This window comes from Neomonachus schauinslandi, chromosome 3 (assembly GCF_002201575.2).
Source record: "Neomonachus schauinslandi chromosome 3, ASM220157v2, whole genome shotgun sequence".
In the NCBI taxonomy this organism is placed as follows: Eukaryota; Metazoa; Chordata; class Mammalia; order Carnivora; family Phocidae; genus Neomonachus; species Neomonachus schauinslandi.
The window spans coordinates 133893641-133912749 of record NC_058405.1 but is presented as its reverse complement, the minus strand read 5'-3'; the positions used below and the strand labels follow the sequence as shown (position 1 = coordinate 133912749).

The 19109-nt window shown below is 42.0% G+C and overlaps 1 protein-coding gene across 4 annotated transcripts in view; it reads right to left on the bottom strand.

The window, feature by feature from the left end:
- ITGA6 (integrin subunit alpha 6) overlaps window positions 1–19109 on the bottom strand; it is a 71879-nt gene that overhangs the window by 21876 nt on the left and 30894 nt on the right. For 3 of the 4 annotated variants that reach the window (XM_044913676.1, XM_044913677.1, XM_021702995.2), the window contains exons 2-9: window positions 15773–15897; window positions 14251–14330; window positions 12504–12759; window positions 10685–10816; window positions 7455–7665; window positions 6550–6743; window positions 6315–6403; window positions 5524–5642 (exon numbers count right to left, since the gene is read on the bottom strand). In XM_044913676.1, the coding sequence (XP_044769611.1) occupies window positions 5524–5642; window positions 6315–6403; window positions 6550–6743; window positions 7455–7665; window positions 10685–10816; window positions 12504–12759; window positions 14251–14330; window positions 15773–15897 (1206 nt within the window). Of the gene's footprint in view, window positions 1–5523; window positions 5643–6314; window positions 6404–6549; window positions 6744–7454; window positions 7666–8754; window positions 8872–10684; window positions 10817–12503; window positions 12760–14250; window positions 14331–15772; window positions 15898–19109 lie in introns of all 4 variants that reach the window. The other variant, XM_044913678.1, reaches the window with a different exon arrangement.

Below are 19109 nucleotides of genomic sequence, written 5' to 3'. Positions count from 1 at the left end.
GTGAGATGAATCCACATGCGATCAGCCGCCTACTATATCTTAAAAACCACAGAGGGGAAAAACATTCCCCCATTTCTAAAGAAAAGAACGGTTAGCAGATACCATTTAAAACCCGAGATACAAATTTTACCCAAACATTTTAAATAATAACATTTATTTCTAATTATAAAGTGTTTTGTCATCTTAACAGAAGTTTTTAAATGGAAAGGAACATGGGCAATTTGCAAAAGTTCTAGAGTTTTCAGGCAAATATTATGGCTCTGTCCCCACCCAAACCCCCAAGTGGCCTGGTATGTCCTTCCAGACACCGCTCAGTGCTGCTTTTCCCCACTGACAGTTCAGTGGCCTTCTCCTGCCTCTCCACAGATCTAGTTCCCTGTCTCTCAGGCTGGTGGTTCTGCTCTGCCCCCACGCAACAGCACGGATTCAACCAGTCCCTGGCGGGTAGACGCTTACACTGTTTCTAGGCTCGCAGCTCTGACAAACCTCCTTGGACACGTTTCTAGGCACACATGTGAATTTCCCTGTAGGATAAACTCCTAGCAGAACTTCAGAGTTGAAGAATGTGTGCATGTTTAATTAGGAGTAATCTTGCCAAAATGCCTTCCAAAAAGGTTAAAAACCCACATACACCTACTACCAGGGACGCTCACTATCAGGGTTTCTACATACACATGAATTTTAGGAATACAGGCAAACCTGAGCTGACAGGGCTCCATCCTACAAACATTTGCCCTTCCTTGGAACCTCCTGCCGGCAGAAGGGACTATAACTTTTCCACCCCCACGGGATCTCCGTAAGCAAACGCTTCACGCCCTCCGCCTTTCCCGTCTCTGCTCTGCCTAACCCCAACCTCGCAAACACACGCAAGCAGCTGGAATCCCACACCTTTGGCCCTTCTCACCATACAGAAACATCTCTGCTCTCCCTTCCAGCTTTTCCCCTACCTCCCACAGCCAAAGGTGTCGCCACCAGCCTAGGTCCTGACCTCCGCCACAGGTACAACAAATCCAAGGATATGGTGCAAGTGGGATGGGGAGAGAGGCCCCTCTCATCCGGGTCACTCCCCAGCCAGAACTCAGAATGGGTTCCATGGTTTCATTACCACATGGATCCAGTTAGACTGACTTTAGTGGGCTTCTGGTAACCCAGCCATCCTGGGGAAGATAGGAAAATGCATCCGAAATCCCAGACAGCGAGCTGGAACTTCTGGAATCAGTCTGTCGAGAGGCTAGAGAAGACACGGGTACGTTCATGGGCAAGGTGCGAGCCTGTAGAAGGACAAATGCTGCCCACATTCCTGTTTCTACATTTCCTTCTATCTCAATTGTTTACCTTTCTATTGTTATTTTAGACAGCTGCTAGTTTCTAAGATACTAACCAGATACATTCCTAATTAAAGTTTTGAGAGCATATTTAAGAGGCAAAAATCCACACAAATATCTTAAAACCAATTGCTAAAGATGCAAGAATGTTTTATATATCATAGTATTAAGGCCTTAATGTGACATAGATATCAGAAGGAAATAATACACACTTCTGCCTAAAACATTTTTATTTGTTTTTTATTTAAAATCCTTTTGTTTTTTTAGTAATCTCTACACCCATCCCAGGACTCAAACTCAAGACCCTGAGATCAAGAGTCACATGCTCTTCCAACCGAGCAAGCCAGGCACCCCTTATTTCTGCTTTTTTAAACATAACAACAAATACAATTTTGAGTTCACAGTACATTATGAATCAGGAAAAATGTGCCTTAACACATAAAGCAAATCTTACTGGTTCAGCTACCTCTTGTTTGATTAGCATGTATTTATGAACTACCCTGAAGTACTAATATGATTTAGTGGGAAAAATGCCCGGACACTGAGATCCTGTGCTCCCAGGATCCAGCCTCCAAAGCTTAAGCAGTCCTGAGCCTCCCTTTCCTCATTTGTAAAACAAGGGAATTGGGTTCTCCTTTTTTTAATGAAAGGATTTTAAAATTTACTTTTGTGCTGTCTCTGAGGAAAGAAGGAACAAGTTCACAGGGTTCATACTCAACCTATTTATTAGGACAGGAAAATAATTATTTTAATATATACCAGCTATATTCAGAAGCAAATATTTAACTCACTAAAAATAGGCTATGTGCTGAGAAAACATGGTAACCAAATTTTGGTACAGGAAGTCAAGTCTTCTTGATACCTGAGGGCTATACCTCAACTAGAAGTGCAAACTGCATTTTGATGAATATTCTATATTCTTTCACCTTTTAAAAACACAATATTTTAAGGGGTGCCTGGGTGGCACAATCCGTTAAGCACCCAACTCTTGGTTTTGGCTCGGGTCATGACCTCAGGGTCGTGGAATCGAGCCCCGTGATGGGCTCCACGTTCAGCACAGAGTCTACTTGAGATTCTCTCCCTGTCCCTCTGCCCCTCCTGCTTGTGCTTGTGTGTGTGCTCTCCCCAAAATAAATAAATCTTAATAAATAAACATTGAATATTTTAAGATTAATACCTATATGAACAAAGAGAAACAGGCATATAAAGGTAGTGTTTGAGAACCACCAGACAGAACACAGGCTGAACGCTTTAACCTCAGATGGCACACAGTACCACACACGGTGTCTCCAGTGTGACAGTTCAGAAGGTCACTGGGTTCCTAGGACAGATACGTATCACCACCAACACAAACCACTACTGATCTATCCATGTTTTCCCGAGGTCTCTCTTTTCTCAATCACGTACACACAGTTCATTTAATTTTTTTTTAACTTCCTTTTTCCTCACTAACATCTCAGATACACCCTTCTCCACTTCTTTTCACGTCTCCTACTCTTGTCACCTGTAACTTCTGTGGTGGTTCTTCGTTTTCCCATGAAATGGCTTTCATAGATCTTGCCATCTAACCAGAAAACTTTTTCTATGATATCCTACGCTACATTCTCTCTATATATATACTGTATACTTTTTTTTTTTTTAAAGATTTTATTTATTTATTTGAGAGAGAGAATGAGAGACAGAGAGCACGAGAGGGAAGAGGGTCAGAGGGAGAAGCAGACCCCCCGCCGAGCAGGGAGCCCGATGCGGGACTCGATCCCGGGACTCCAGGATCATGACCCGAGCCAAAGGCAGTCGCTTAACCAACTGAGCCACCCAGGCGCCCCTGTATACTTTTTTTTTTTTATATTCTTCTCTTCAGAAGTGTCCTCCTGGTGTCAGTTTCTTACAAGACTCAGGGGTTTGGCTTAGGATTATATTTTAGATGTTGAGGCTACATCTCTACCTGACACTCTTCTGGAAGTCTGCAGGGCAATGGTGGGGTTTTTTTTCCCCTTTAGGGTTTCACTGTACATTAACAACCATTTAAAATATCTTTAAAGAGGGGCGCCTCAGTGGCTCAGTTGGTTAAGTGTCAGCCTTCCTGGTCCTGGGATCAAGCCCCGCATCGGGCTCCCTGCTCAGTGGGAAGCCTGCTTCTCCCTCTCACTTTGCCCCACCCCCCTGCTAGTGCTTTCTCTCACTCTTGCTCTCTCAAATAAATAAAATCTTTACAAAAATAAAATAAATAATATATCTTTAAAGATAGTCTTTAAGATAAAAATAAATTCATTTTATAATTATGTAAAATATTCACCTGATAAAAAAATCAACCTATAAAAACAATATCTAACCAAATTAGTCTAGCTGATATCTGTCTTGTCCAATTTATTCACTACCATTCCCTATGAGTAACTATATATGTATACTGTTTGTATTGTAACTATCCATTAGAATTTATTGAGATTGGGTTTCTAAAAATATTTGCAATATTTCAGGTACATTTGAAAGAAAATATAATTTTTATTATGATGGTTTACAGTTTGATATGTACTTACATTCTCTATTTTATTGGTTATATTTTTAGGTCTTTTTATTCTTGCTATTTTTGTCCTTTTGATCTGTCTCGAATTACAAAAGGTATATTAAAATAGTCTCTCTTCACATAAAAAAAAACTGTAAAGTCAAATAGTTAAAAAAAAAAGAAAAAAAGATAAACCCAAATGGTTAATTCTAACAATCCAAGAAATGCAAATTCAGCAAAATGGGGTCACAGAGCACATGGGCAAAAAGCGAATAGATTGATCATGTTCGATGCTGTTCAGGATGTGAGGAAATAGGCTTTCTCACAGCTTGCTGCCACGAGAATAAACTGTCACGACCTCTCTGTAGATACCTGTATTAATACAAAAATGTGCTTACCTGTATCCCAGGAATTCTATTTCTAGGAATTTTTCTTGAGAAAAAAAAACAACCACACAGAGATGTATAATATTCTGTAGCATATTATTTACATTAGCTAAAGGTCAGAGACTAAAAATTCTATCAATTGAAGATTAAATGCATATAATGGAATAATATCTTGTTAGAAAAAATAAGATGGATGTGTCTCTACTGACAAGGAGAGATAACCAAGAGAGATTAGATTTTTAAGAACCAGGCGCTAGAGAAGAGCAGTTGAGAATGGCTCTTTGATGATGCCCTTGAAGCAGAAAGATACCCAAAACTATCCAAAGTTGTTCTGTGGAATTTGGGAATATTGGGGAACTTGCATTCTCCACAATTATGTATTAAAACTTTTTTACAAGAATGTGCTATTTTTAAAATTAAAAATGAAATAAATGATGTTAAATGGTGATTCCCGGCAGTGATGAAATTTGCTAGGAAAAAGGGGACTCACGCAAAGCTGATGGGCAAACCGAGGCAGCCTTTCTGGAGGTCATTTTGGTGACTCTGAATCTAAAGTCTGAAAACACATATGCCCTTCCACTCAGCAAATTCACTTTTAGGAACTTATCATGAGGAAATAATTCAGGACATGAACAAAAGTAAGGATGTCTGCCAGCCTATCATGAAAAAAACAAAACGAACAAACCTGGAAAGGAACATAAATATCCAAGGACGGTGTGGCGATGGGTTAAATAAACTAGACCCAGCCATATGGCACCTTACAGGCAGCCATTAACTTCATCTCAGAAAAGTGCTCGAGGACAGGGAAAAAGCCCCCATGTGCTATAAACTCACTGACATGAGGAAAGTCCACCAGGCATTACAAAACAAACAAAAGCAAATCACAAAACAATATGTACGTTGTGAGCTCAGTTTTGTTAAATACACATGTGCATTCACAGAACACAAAAGACTAAAAGGATATAGACCAAAATTTTGGAGCTAATGGATAGGGAAAGACAGGGGCTTCTTATTTCCTTCCTTATATTCTTTGTACTGTCAAATTTTGTGTTTCCTCTTTTATCAAAACATAAGGTTTTAAAAGTACCTATTTTTCACCAGTTCTGATTTTTTCTCAATTCAAAATTAGTAAGGCATTACAAAATAGGTTTTTATCACATTGTTATACCACTCTTAAAAGAAAAATCTTCAAAATCCATATAAACCTTTGACTTTGAAATATAGGTATTATGATTTTCAGTTAAAAAGATCAAAATCTGAATGGAACCTGAATACTGAACATACTTAACTGAAGTCAGAGATCACACACCTGAACACAGCTACTGAGTCTGAGAGGGAACCAACAGCAACATCAGGGTAGGAATTTCTATCAAGGTCCATATTTCCAGCAATTGAATATCCAAAATAAGGGGATTTACCCTCAAGAATCTGAAATGAACAGGGCATCAGAATGAACAATGGGCCACCAAAATGAGCTTCTCGATGCCTTGAAAAAGCCTCATGCTTCCACATAAACTGAAGCTCAAGAGTTTACTTATAAATTATACTAAATTATAAATTATAAGTACACATATGCTCCAACACTTCATACATTTCATAGAATCATCTGATTTACATTCTATCTCAAAGGATACAAGGGCCAATTTTTGATGAGTTTCTTTACTATATACCAAACCTCTCTACCTGCCCTCCAAATGTCTTATTTTCCTCAAAAGCAATTTTTAATTTTTGGCATCTCAATCCTCCATGTAATCATAATCATCTATTTCATTTGCCCCATTTTGCCTCCAGTTATTATGCTACTAAAGGAAAGATCTCACATTTCCATCTATTTATGCTGTCTGGGTAAAATTGTCTTTTCCTTTGGATTACTCTGATTCCTAATTTATCTAAGAAATTTTACAAATAAACGCAACGATGTGCTTATTTTAAATCTGTTTTCAAGCTATCTTTTAATGGTACATTTTAAAAAAACCCACAAATCTATTATAGATTTGTAAATAAAGCATGAGTAGCGTGAAAATGCACGTAAACCCAAATATCCTATTACAAGGCAAAAAGCTGAGACCCTTATTGTAGAAACCCAGGCTGTTTGGTTACCTGTGTTGGCTTGGTATTTATTCCATTCGGGGATCCGTGATAGATAAAAACCTTTCCCTTATCATCATAGGGAGCTCCAACTGCAATATCTGTGGACAACATCACATTTCAACAAACACTACATTTTTAAAATGTTCCAATACGACGTTTCATAATAAGATGCCATAAGCATTCATTATTTTAGACAATCAATCTGCCAATGAGCATCACAACTATCTCACAATCTATTACCTACCTGGGTAGCCATCTTGATTAATATCGCCAATATTTTTTACTGCAATGCCAAACATAGAATCTTTGGTTCCATTAAGACGAATTGGCTTGACTTTATTCCACCTGCCTTGCTGGTTAATGTAAACATACACGGCACCTCCAACTTCTCCATCTCTATCAAAATACTGTGGGGCTCCAATAATTATATCTTGCCACCTAAAAACATAACGAGGGATAAAACTGAACCATCAGCTAAAATACCAGCAAGCTCACAGAGAATGCCATCAGCCCAGGTACTAAGGACACAGAGACAGGATGCAGAAAGGAACTCAAATCTGGAATTGACTTCTCATCCATTAAAACATTTTTGTAGGTGTGTTTATGTAATGTTTAGATAATGTAATGTTTAGGCATGTAAGTGTTTATGTTTAGGTAAAACGTTTTACACAGTAGCCTACAATAAATGCCCAGAGGAAGATATCAACGGTAAGAACCTGAAGACAGTCCCCAAGTTAGAACGAGAGTGCACAGACTCTGCTCCCCTCCACCTGCCACCCAAACTGGCACCACCAGACATAACTATTACTTTGTCACCGATCCCTATTTTTAAAAGGACATTCTGGATGCTCAAACAGCCCCTTAAGAAGCACAGAAGAACCACATAGGTGTCATTTTTCGAGTTAATGTTTTTCCATATGTTAATTCTCACAGACCCATGATCCCAAAACATGAGTAAAAATTGAAAATGTAAATTACCTGAGGAGGGTTATGAACGTCTGCTGCCAAAATACAAGGGATAAAGATGTGGCAGCAAAAATATTCTTTGAGTCAACTAACCTGAAAGGATGGCTCTTCTCAAGACTGAAAAATGCCCAAGAACCAACGATTTCTTGGCGGATATAATAAAGTAACCGAAGATGCTCTTACCCATCACTGTTAAGGTCCGCCACTGCCACGTCATAACCGAAGGAAGAAGCCAGACCTTCCCCATCAAAGATGTACTCAGGGAGAAGATGTGCAGACTTCGTGTCCCTTTTTAGCAAAACCACAGCTCCACTGTGATTGGCTCTTGGAGCACCAGACACGAAAGTGATCTCATCTTTAGAAACAATACCTTTTCCTGAGTCCAAAGAAAAGCCTAGAAAAAAACAAAATAATAGTGCACGTCACCCTGTATTTCAGGAGTATCTAACATGGTAACTTTTCTAACATCACTACCTTTGCCTCTGGCTTCCCACCCCTCTCCTTCAGGGCCTCTCTAGCAGCTCTCGTATTTACAACACAGAAGAGTCTGACCCAAGTACAAGGCAGTAGGCTAGGTCGTGGCTTTCTACGGAAACATACGAAGACTTTTGAAGGAAAGCACCCATGTTACTTAGCATATGTCTAACTTGAATCATGCATCTCAAGCTGTTCGTACTCCATTTTAATACAGGAACTGTGGTAAAAGGAGTTCAAGCTAGATCCTAAGTTATCACTGGAAACTACACACAGAGATACAGCCAGACACAACATACCTGAGTGCATGTTACAGAGTTCTGCTACAACGTACCGATTAGTAACTTCCACACTCATCAGTCTCCTTGGTAATACAAACGCTAACACCATTCATGTATCACAGACAGCATCAGGACTGGGGACCAACTTAATTCTCAGACACAAACATGCAAACAAGACCATGACTGGTGAGACAGAGTATTTGAGAACCTGGTATAAACAATAGAGGTGAGCAAGTTGTCACTGATGACAATTAGATACTTGTTCAGAGGGCAGAAAATGTTAGACGCCTAATTATAAAGCATCAGGTGGGGTGTCAGATAACAGACTGAGATCTGGCAGCAAGTGAACATAAATGCCTACATCAGAACCACTCAGATTAAGCACATCTTGCTCTAGAAAGGTGAGGCAGATGCAGAATAGGGTAAGCTCACCCTTTTTATTCTGATTTATAAAAAGCTTCACCACTACTGTTGCAGTTCTCAAACTGTGAAAGTGAGTTGCAAAATATGATGAGCTCCAAGTTTAGAATAGGTGATGTAACTAAATCCAGCTCTGAAAACCATCTGGCAGCAGAGCCTCAACCATGGCATGCTTTTCATGTGTGCTTCACTTGAAATGAAATAGAAAAGAAAAAAGATTTATGCTCTGTATGGATCCAAAAAAAAATTTTTTTTTTTTTAATGACCATGACCAAGACAATTGATTTGTCATCTCTGAGGTCACAAACCTAGGTAGCTATTCATCATCACATCAGGGGATGTGCCGGGCTGCTCCCTGGGAGGCTGTGTTTTATAAACAAACTGATCAGGATCTGTGTAGGAAACGCTGGTCAAAAACAGCAGGCCTGGACACATGCGCGGAATGGAAGAGATCGAAGAGAAGGCAATTATGCTTCGTAAGAGGTACGAGGAGGCCACCACCGCATCTGGCGAGCCAGCCTCCTCGCCAGCTTCCGAAACCTCAAGCAGATCATTTTCTTCCTCAAGCCCACTATGTTTTGAAACGACAGATCCACAGACAGCATGGACAACAAAAACGTAACAATACAAGGCATCTGCTTTTGAGGCAATCCATTCTTAAAAGGGGCAAATGTGTTTAATAAAAAATGCTGAATCTTTTCGAATGCTCCAAGAATATCTGTTTCTAAAATCCACAGGCATCTATCTTAGAGACCGAAGTGTTGGGGTTCTTGACCATTATATGGAATTTCAATTTACAAATACTTCTCATCAGAAATAACCCCTAAATAACATATCTGATGAGAGGCTGCCTGTTAAAATATGTTCAAATAAAATGCAGGTGTATGAATGGTATTCACCCTGAAAAGCCATACGGAGACTGTGAACGGCTGGCGTCTGCGTCCCACCCGTCCCGCAAAGCCAGTGACCCACCACTCACACACCCAGCCGCTTCCCACCCTGCCTCATTTTCACGAGCCTTTCTTTCCTTGGCTGAGGGATGAGCAATTGTGTGACCTTGGCCTAGGAAACTCATCTCCCCAGGTCGTATTTTTTTCCATTAGCAAAAGAGGGATAATCATACTGATTTTATAACATTGTTGGGAAGATCAGGTAAGACATGAATAGCAGTAAAGACAGCACATGGTTGGCACTTAACAAGTTTAACTTTTCTCTGCCCTCTTCTAAGCCTTCACACCAGATTTTTAATTTGGAGGGAGAGGGAGTGTCTGAAAAGTTGTGTCTTTTTTTTTTTAATTAACAGTACCATTCATGCATAGCTATATAATTAGAACATTTTAAGAATATGCTTACTAACACGTCGTTTAGAATTATTCTTATGTTTTTACTTTTACCTTCCATTGTTCCAGTAACATCTCTAGCACAGGGGTACTTTAAAAAAAAATAGGTTACTATTTAGGTTTAGGAGATTTTTTACATTTTTTTCCAAGAAATGCACAGTAATTATTCTTTATGTCAACTCATACCAAGAATTAAAGCTCTTAAAAGCCTTTGTGTAATTACCATAATGCACATGAATCATTTAGGACACCCATTAGTAATGCAAACGAGCCTTAGGAGTTAGGGAATTGGCACTTAGACACAATCTGGGGGTCCTCCAAGCTGCTCTAGCAGTCCTGCTCAGCTTCTGCTGGAAAGCCACCGCGCCACCCGCCAGGGGCCCTGTGACAGGGGGGCCCCAGTCCAGAAGCAGAGCCGACCCTTGCAGAAGAGCAGTCACGAAGGAAGGACCTGGAGGTCTTGACCTGCCACTTCAGAGTAACTTCATGAATGTAGCTCTTAAGAGTATCTCTAGAAAGCGGCACTGGAGGGAGAGAGGAGGCAGCTCAGCTTATTGCTGACATCCATCATTTCCCCTCCCCCGGCTGCACCAACGCCTGTTTTTGGTTACAGAGGCCGACGCTAGCTCAAGACACACACTTCCACGCGGGACAATTTTAGGAGACAGTGAGTTTCCTCCCGCCCTCCCGGAGCCCAGGTCAGAAGGGAAGGGTGCCACGCATCAGCCAGGTTACCTCAGGATCACCAAAGCTTAAATCCAATTCCCATCAATGCAGCCACAGGCCCCTGGCTCCACCTGGCCTATTCTCATCCTCGAGGTCCAGGGTGGGTCCTGGGAGGACAGGGTCGCACTGAGGCATCCGGAAAGGCAGGCATGCCTGCTGCACTCTTTCCTACCTAAGTAACTGTTAGCGGGAACAGGAACCAGACTTTCGTCATGGTCAGTCTCTCCACCAACTTCATAAGGCCCATCTTCAAAGATGTTCATGTCAAAAAAAGTGTTATTCTTTTGCTCTACGCGAACAATGCCTAAAGAAATGAAATGGCAAAAAACAACAAAAAAAACATGAAGATGGAACAAAATAAAAGAGATGGTTCCTAATAAACATGCCTCATGTTAGCACCATAAGGAGAGGAAGAAGAGTCTGGAGAAAGAAGGGCAAAGGAAAGAGAGGGCTTTTGAGGTTATTACAGCTAAAAAATCATGTTATGTGAATTTTCTTAAAGAAATTTGTTCTAGTAATAAAAAAAGATGGCCCGTGCATTTTTAGGAATTCTCTCTATAATGCCACAAAACCAGATGGAAAACAAAATGTTTACTTCATTAACTAAATCTACAGAAAGTAACTCTTTAGACATTATATGAGCCTGATGTATTTTACACTGTCTGTCATCCTAGATCAATTTACCTACTTTGCTAGAGACTAAAAGTGAAATGTTTTGATCCTTTCTTCAAATCACTTGAACCAAGATTTCATCTTTCTAAAACTTTCACAATTAACAATTAAAAAGAGAAGGTTTCATATAGTAAGCCCACTATGTGACTTTTTAAAAATGGTAACATTTTGAATCAGGGTTTATAAAGCAGATAAGAGATGTTTCCTGTAAATACATACACACATACCTGGTGGGTGTTTTTGTTGTCTTACTATATATGGCGTCTATTCTTGTTATAATAAAACTATTTCTAAATTCAGTGTGTTATTTGGATTAGGTCAATATAACCGGACAAATACAGTTATGTTGGGGGTGGGGAGGCCAAGGAAATTCCTCCCAAAGGTTACTATGGATGACATAAAGAGGAAGGTGTTCCTCAGGGATTGTTTCTAATAGGTATTCAAACTTGGGAGATTTTTTGAATGCAAAAGGGAAATTTTTCCTAAGTTTGTCTTAACTAGAGAAAATGTTATAACATAGCATTTATTTTAATAGATTTCTCAAAAAAATGTCTGATGTCTAAATCCTATGCATTTCTCTTCATTATGCATTAGAGTTAAGCTAATTGTCCTTTATAATATAGTGGTTTTCTTTGCCTGCCTAATTTCTTCAGAGAAGTTAAACTTGATTACAGGAGCTGACCAGGTTCGCCCAGTCAAACTGAGGGCCCTTCTCCCCCCTCCCTCTCAGTGCCTCCCTTTACCTACATCACAATCATAATTAAACGATACCACTAAACAACTTTCCCATAAATTGTCTACAATTATCATCTCAAAATTCCCTAATTTGTCATCTACCCTTCTAACTTTTCTGCTTTATTAGCAAAACACAGCCTCTTAAGATAATATATAATGGAAAAAATGTCTGTATTAATACACTGTTACTTGTACATGACACCACTCAATTATTTTGTTTTAAGATTACTACCTTAAATGAAATGTTTGCCAACATTAAAACTTAAAACACTTGCAGCCTCAAGAAACAGGAAAATACAAAACAGAAAAAACTACAGATGTTAATTATTATATTCTTAGCGAAAAAAGTTAACTACTTGTATTAATGTAAATTGCTGGTAGAAGAGGAAAAAACATCTTCAAATATACATTTCCACCACTGTTTTTGAAATCATATAACTGAGAGATTGTAATATCCTACCTTACTTCTATAATATACAAGTGCCTTATAACACATTTTGTTTTAACTTAAAACATAATCATGGTGCATGTAAGAGAAATTATGTAGTCATTCTGAACTCTATTGCTATAAATACATGTCCTACCTTTCCAGTTATAAGTGCCCGGGGCTCCAAACACAATGTAATGAAAGTCTTTAGTAAAAGTAGCTGCTACTCCTTGCTGGCAAGAACCAAATTTTTCATGGCCTCTCAATCGGCCATCGCAAAAACTCCAGTCTCCTCCATCCATGTCATCCTCAATCCTCAGATTCTGACTCAGGACGTAGCACCTTCCAAAGATATCTCGGGATTCCTGCTTTGTATTGACATGTTGCCTTTTTTCATATCGGTGAGCACATGTCTGCAAACAGATGGAATAAAGTAGCCCATTCATTTCTACAAACCTTATGTGTATTGTTGATCATTTAATCAATTTGTAATAAAGAGAGATTAATTCTAAAGGGGATGTTAAACATGTCCTCATCCTGGGACGGGATCCAAAACCAGCAATTGTTCCCCAAAGTGGCACTAAGGAGAGCATCATCTAGCATAAAGGAACTAGGACTTGTCTTATTCTCACCTGGAGGATAATGCTCCAGTCCAAATACCGAATGCCAATCTGTAATCCACAGGCAATTTATTTGTAAATTTACCTGTCACATAAGCAATAGGAAATATCTTCTCTCATTTTCTTAATTTAATTGGCCTATATTGGCTGTATAAACTTTCACATCAGTATGTTTGTGAAAATTTGTAATTATGTTCCAGGGGAGAGAAATCATGGACATATTTTCATAGGATCAGGCAAACACAGCTAAAACAAAAACATTTCCCTTTTACCCACACTATTTCCTTATAATCAGCCCTAACCTGTACTCTAAGCTATTTTAAAAGGCAGAGAGAATTACACTGCCAGAAAAGATGAAATAATCTCTATAATTTTACAAGGTATTCATGGTTACCCTCCATGTAACACAGGCTAAATAGACTTTATGATATCCAAGTTGATTTCCTATAATGATGATCCCTTAATTATCAGAATTCAGGGTTCAGTAAAATTCTCATTTTTTTTCCCAAAATCCTGTATCAATTTGTTAGAGCAACTAGATTTTGAAAGAGACACAGAGAGAGAGCATCGTAATCCAGCCTGGAAGGCATTTCTGAGGCCACCTCCCACAGTCCACCTAACAAACCCCTTCCCTTCACTGCTACTTGTATTTGAAGACGTTCAGAACAAACAACCAGAGTTTTAAATTACCTGCTCTTTCCTTGGCTATTCCCATATTTTTTAGAACTCATCTAAAAAAGCCACATGGTTCCTGGGACATAAACCACGTCTAGTTTTGTTCTGCATTCTAAAGACCGTCTGGCGTTTTAGGGATATTCAGTGAAGGTTTATTAGTAAGTTCCTTAAGTCTGAAAGTTCTAAAGAAAAGCAGGTTTTATGACTATTTCAAAGTATATCAGAAATCACAGAGGGGCGCCTGGGTGGCTCAGTCAGTTACTCATCCAACTCTTGGTTTCAGCTCAGGTCATGATCTCAGGATCACAGGATGGAGCCCTGCGTCAGGCTCCATGCTCAGTGTGGAATCTGCTTGAGATTCTCTCTCCTTCTCCCTCTGCCTTGCTCTCCCTCTCTCAAATAAATAAATAAATAAAACTTTAGAAATCACAGAAAAAATAATGCCTTGATTTCTTCTTGACATCAATTCCTGCTGTAAAGCAGTGAGTCTTCTGGAATGTCCCCTGTGCGGGCAGGCGCTCTGCCTGCCTTGTTCGCTGCTGTCAGCCTGGCGCCAACACATGACAGGCACTCAGACATTGTGGAATGGGTGCGCTTCTCCACACTTACCACAACTTTGCCCCCTGGACCTTGGCTCTGCACGGTGACCCCCATCCACTGATCTTCCTTGCTTTCTGATGAAGGGTCAGCTGTGGAAAGCAGTGCAGGTTACGTACACACAGTTAGGACTTCAAAGTGACTGAAGCAGGCAATGAAGCGAGAGATGAACACAAATACAAGCTGGTTTCTAAACTGCCTAGATTCCAAGTTACTCAATCCAGAAAAATTATTTCTCCTTTTAAGAAAACAGGTAAGTGGTTATTGGTAAGAACCTTCTTAAAATTCTTTACATAAAATAAATAGCTTTACCTGGTGGCCCTACACTCTTTCTGACAACCAGGATCCTGAGTACAAAAAGCTATTTGAAAATTATTAGACTCAGGGGTAGCTTCCAACATATGTGTCTTAAAGCAGTGATGTGAACATCCAGTCTCCAAACTCCAGCTACCATCCAAACTAACAAGAAGTCGGCACTTCTCTACATAGTCCTAAATTTGTTATATAACAGCATGAACTATTCTTTTCTTTCTTGGAGAAGACAAGACAAGGCCTCAGATTCACTATCAATGCCAAGAAGGAAAGCAACATATTTAGTTTTTACCTCCCCCCCCCCCGAAAAAAAAGAGGAACCACAAACACCATCATGTATGTGTTCATTTCAGTATCAATCTGAACCTACTGTATGACCCTGTATCCAAATTTTTGCCTTCCTCAATGAGAAGGCAGGCATGATTTTTTAAATCTTGAATCATTGCAAAAATGTGAAAACTAAACAAGTTTAAGTGGAGAGAAGCCAAAATGCCAAAATGTTAAAGAGTGATTATGTCTAGATTACCCATGGGTTTTTGGGTTTTTCTTTATATAGGTCGGTGTCTTTTGTAACTTTCCCACAATTAACATATATCATTTTCTAATCAGTAAAGAAAAAAAAAACAAATGTCATTTCTAAAAGATGAAAAAGAGAACAACATCAACGTGAATTTGCAAATCTACTTAGACCAAGGATGTCAAATCTGCTCCCCTGGAGCTTCTCAGCACACTAACTGCTCGGCTCAGCAGAGATCCCTCACAAAACAAGCCTCTATCTGAGCCAGAAGGGCAAAATTAGCCATGATGGTCAGCTCTCACTTCAGAGAGATCTGATATTTAAAACAGTCTTTCTCTCAAATATTTTAACAGCAAGCGAGCACTTCTGGCAGCCAAGTACAAGCTATGCACAATTTTCTTTGCCGCTCTGAATTCAGTTTTCCAACAGCCTCGTGTAGAACCTCAGTGCAGCACTAGGCGGCGACATCAACACACCATAGCCTTTTAGAAAGCAAGATCAGGAAGGGCGGCAATTCGGTGTGCATCCCAGCATCATTTAAAAAGTAGATGTTTTCAGGGCAAACAAGAAACAGTCAACACATGTAATTAGAAGCGGCCCTCTCTCCAAGAACAAAGGCTTGGACCCCTTTCCCTCCTCATGGAAAAGGCAAGTGGGGTACAGGCGAGCTGGCCAAGTGGACAGAGTGAGGACAGAAGAACACACCGTCGTTATCAAATTCAATCCGTGTGCAAGGCCCGGGGGAGGTGATGTCACAGCTGTACAAGCCGCCTGTTCTGTTGGCCCTCTGCAGTGGAAGGGCCACCGCCCGAGGGGCCCCCACGAGCAACCTGTTGACAAAACAGAAAATTTGGAGAGTTGAGTTTAACAAACGCAATTAACATTTCAATTAGAACCATGATGTTCAGATGTCGGGATCATTGGTGGTCAAGAGTTCCCAGATGCCCCGCTGGCTTAGGCACTGGGGACAGTAAGAGTCCACTGGGGACAGTGGAGTCCTGCGGCTGGCCCGTGCAACACGCACGCACGCACAGCTAGGCAAGTCAAGCCCGGAAAGGGGTTGTTGAAACAACGTGAAAAGTATGCCATCTCTCATAGTATCAGCACCTCTCTGAGTAGGATTCTGGTGTTTTAAAAGACACACTTTATAGAACATGACCCCTAAAGCTAAGCCAAGGACATACGGAACTGAACAAACACTGGAGGGGGGAAATGGCCCCATTAAACTTAACAAGCGATGATATGTCATCTTCTAACACTGTGCCTTCCTGAGGTACTTTTCAAAGGGAATTTCGACTATACCCGAATCTTCAGTTCACACACTGTTTCATTAATTAAACGAGGCAGCCGTTAGGCCCATGTGGCTCTAATGACGTGGTAGTTATGTGAGCAAAAATATCTAAGCGTGTAAAGGCCTCAAGGTTGTAAAATCAAACCTGAGGGACAACCAATCACAAGCAGCCAACCAGGCTTTAAGCTACAGCTGATTAAATAATTTTTCTTTGCTTTTTTATTTTCTCTGTAGGAGTCTTTCCCCTGGTTCCGGCTGGCAGAGCACTCCTAACCACTTCCAATTTGCTGCTGCCAGATTCCGATCGATTTTTGCTCCAACTCGTAAAGTTTTTTTTTAATATGCCTCAGTTAGTTTATCTTTTAATAATACTGATTTAGAACCTAACCTTGCCCAAGATACGACTGGCCTGAATCTCGTTCCCTCCGGCCCGCTCGCGTGCTCTCTCTCTTACTGTGGGCACTCTTGGCCCGGACAGGCTCGTCCGCCAGCATCCTCTATCAGTCTGGCGCAGACGCTGCAGGAGGGTCTGGGCGGCGGCCCCTGTGTACTAGGTTATCATACCACGCCTTCTTCCCTCCCGCCCCAGTGTTGCTAGCTCCAGTAAGAGGGGGCCCTAACCCCAACCCACAAGCCTTAAAATCTCAGTTTCACAGCCAGGAGGGATCTTCAGAGACCTGCCGTCTTTCTGCAGGGTTCCTTCTGAGAACGCTCTTTACTCCCCATCTCTGGGTCTGGCGGACTCACGGAACAGCTAGGAACAGAAACACAGAGAAGGAACACACCTGACTGGACAGAGAGAAACGAAGCTGGAGCTGGGGGAAAGGGCTGGACACACAAATGTGAACAAACAACTCCCCAAGCAGAAAATAAGGGTCCTTGGAGCCTGGAAGTTCTTGGCAGAGGGTAGAGGCAAAGCCAACGGCCACAGGGGTCTCCGCAGGACCACCACACACACGTTCCGCCAATGTTGTCCCAGATCCCAGGAGCCCCGACAAACAGCTGGGAGGTGAACTGGCCTCAGCCGTAAGTGAACAAGCTCAACTACTTGGCTGATCTGGAGCTGGAACCCTGACCCAGGGCCTGGGCGGGATTAGCCAAGTGCTGGGCTCAACAGCATGGAATCACAGGATGTGAGCATGGGAAAGAGCAGAGAGCATCTAGCCCTCTAACTTTACAGGTAAGAAAACAGAGGCCTTTGCAAGGAGGGTGATCACTCTGCCCCTGAGATCTCACAGCTCTATATACATGTATACACATACATAAATATGTGTAGGGACAAAAAATTACTTTGGAGCACTATTTTTCCCATTCCTTTCAAATGCTTCCTAAGATATAAAACCCCAGATTTTAAGGCATTTATAACCTAGCTGAAAGGGCAAAACCTACACAACGAAACACAGCAACAAGAACTGCTCTGTTTACTGACAGATGTAAGCAAAATATGGAAAGGCTGTGGGCAGGCAGAGCCAAAGCGTTCCTGGAATCAGGCGGCGCGAAGACTGGGAAGAGGTTATCTGTAAAGATAACCAGCTCCAACGGGAAGGCTATAAAGAGCAGCCCGGGAGTTCCAAGGTTACCACCGAGTCTTCTCTGACCACTTCCTCGCCTCCTCAGCCACAACCAAGGAGCCTGGCAAGCTTACCTAAGGCAGGTGCTGGGCTTGCTATTTCCTGTTCACTGTCCTCACTCGTTCACTTGTTCATTCCACGAACCTTCAAGAGCCTTCTAGAATGAGTAAGGGTTGCCCGGCTCCCCGCGGAACTCTGGCCCTGAGGGAGCCAGACCGGGAAGCGGGTCTTAGACCAGAGAGCGCAGAGGCGGCGGGAGGGCCCCCCCCCCGCCCACCCCGAAATCCTGAGCGCGCTCCAGAGGAGGGCGCCAAAGCCTGCCTGCCAGGAAGGGGGTCGCCGAGGCGGCAAGTGAGGGGCGCGCGGTTGTGCAGAGGCTGACAGGGGAAGAGCCAGACGACACGGACGGTTGGGAGTCGGTGACGCCACAAGACGCACGTGGGGATGAGCCAGCCTGGTCTGCGGAGCCCGGGGCTCCGGGGTGAAGGGCCAGGGGCGCGCACCCGCAGAGCCCCCCGGGGCCCCTCGGAGCCCCGGGCTGCTGCGGACTGCTGCGCCCCGCAGGGGATGGGCGCTGACGGATTTCCTGTTGTTTCCAAAGCTGCGGAGATTTGTTCTATTCACGTGGACAGCCGGGCCTTGAGAACAGGCCCGCCGCTTGCCCCGGCCGCGTGGTAGCATTTCTCCCTCCTTGGCAGCTCCGCCCTCCGCCAGTTCTCCTTACCCCGAGTGGCGAGTGGCAAAGGCAAGCCTTCAGCAGGCGAGCGAGGAGGAGGCGGCATTTCACTCGTCTGCCAGCTGGTTATAGAGGCTGTGGCAGCACAATTTCACATGTGCTAAAAATGCCAAGCTCTTTTTTTTTTAATGTTTAACAAAATTTATTATGGTGCTATTTAGAATAAAAATGCCAAGCTCTTACAGAAGGAGCCCACACATTTTACTCACGGCAGCTATTGCAGATGAAAGCCAACCATACAGAAGAATGGAAACAGCAAGGTTTGAGTGGGTGGGGAGGGGCAGAAAACACAGAAGAGAACTCAGCGCATAAGAGAAATGTGCCTCTGGAGAATAACGTTAATAGTCACACTGCCTCCCGGGGGCGTGGGGGGAATCTGCCTGCACGTGTTTGCAGCACATTCCTTCCTCCCAGGGCCCTGGACGGTTGGCACAGTGAGCCCAC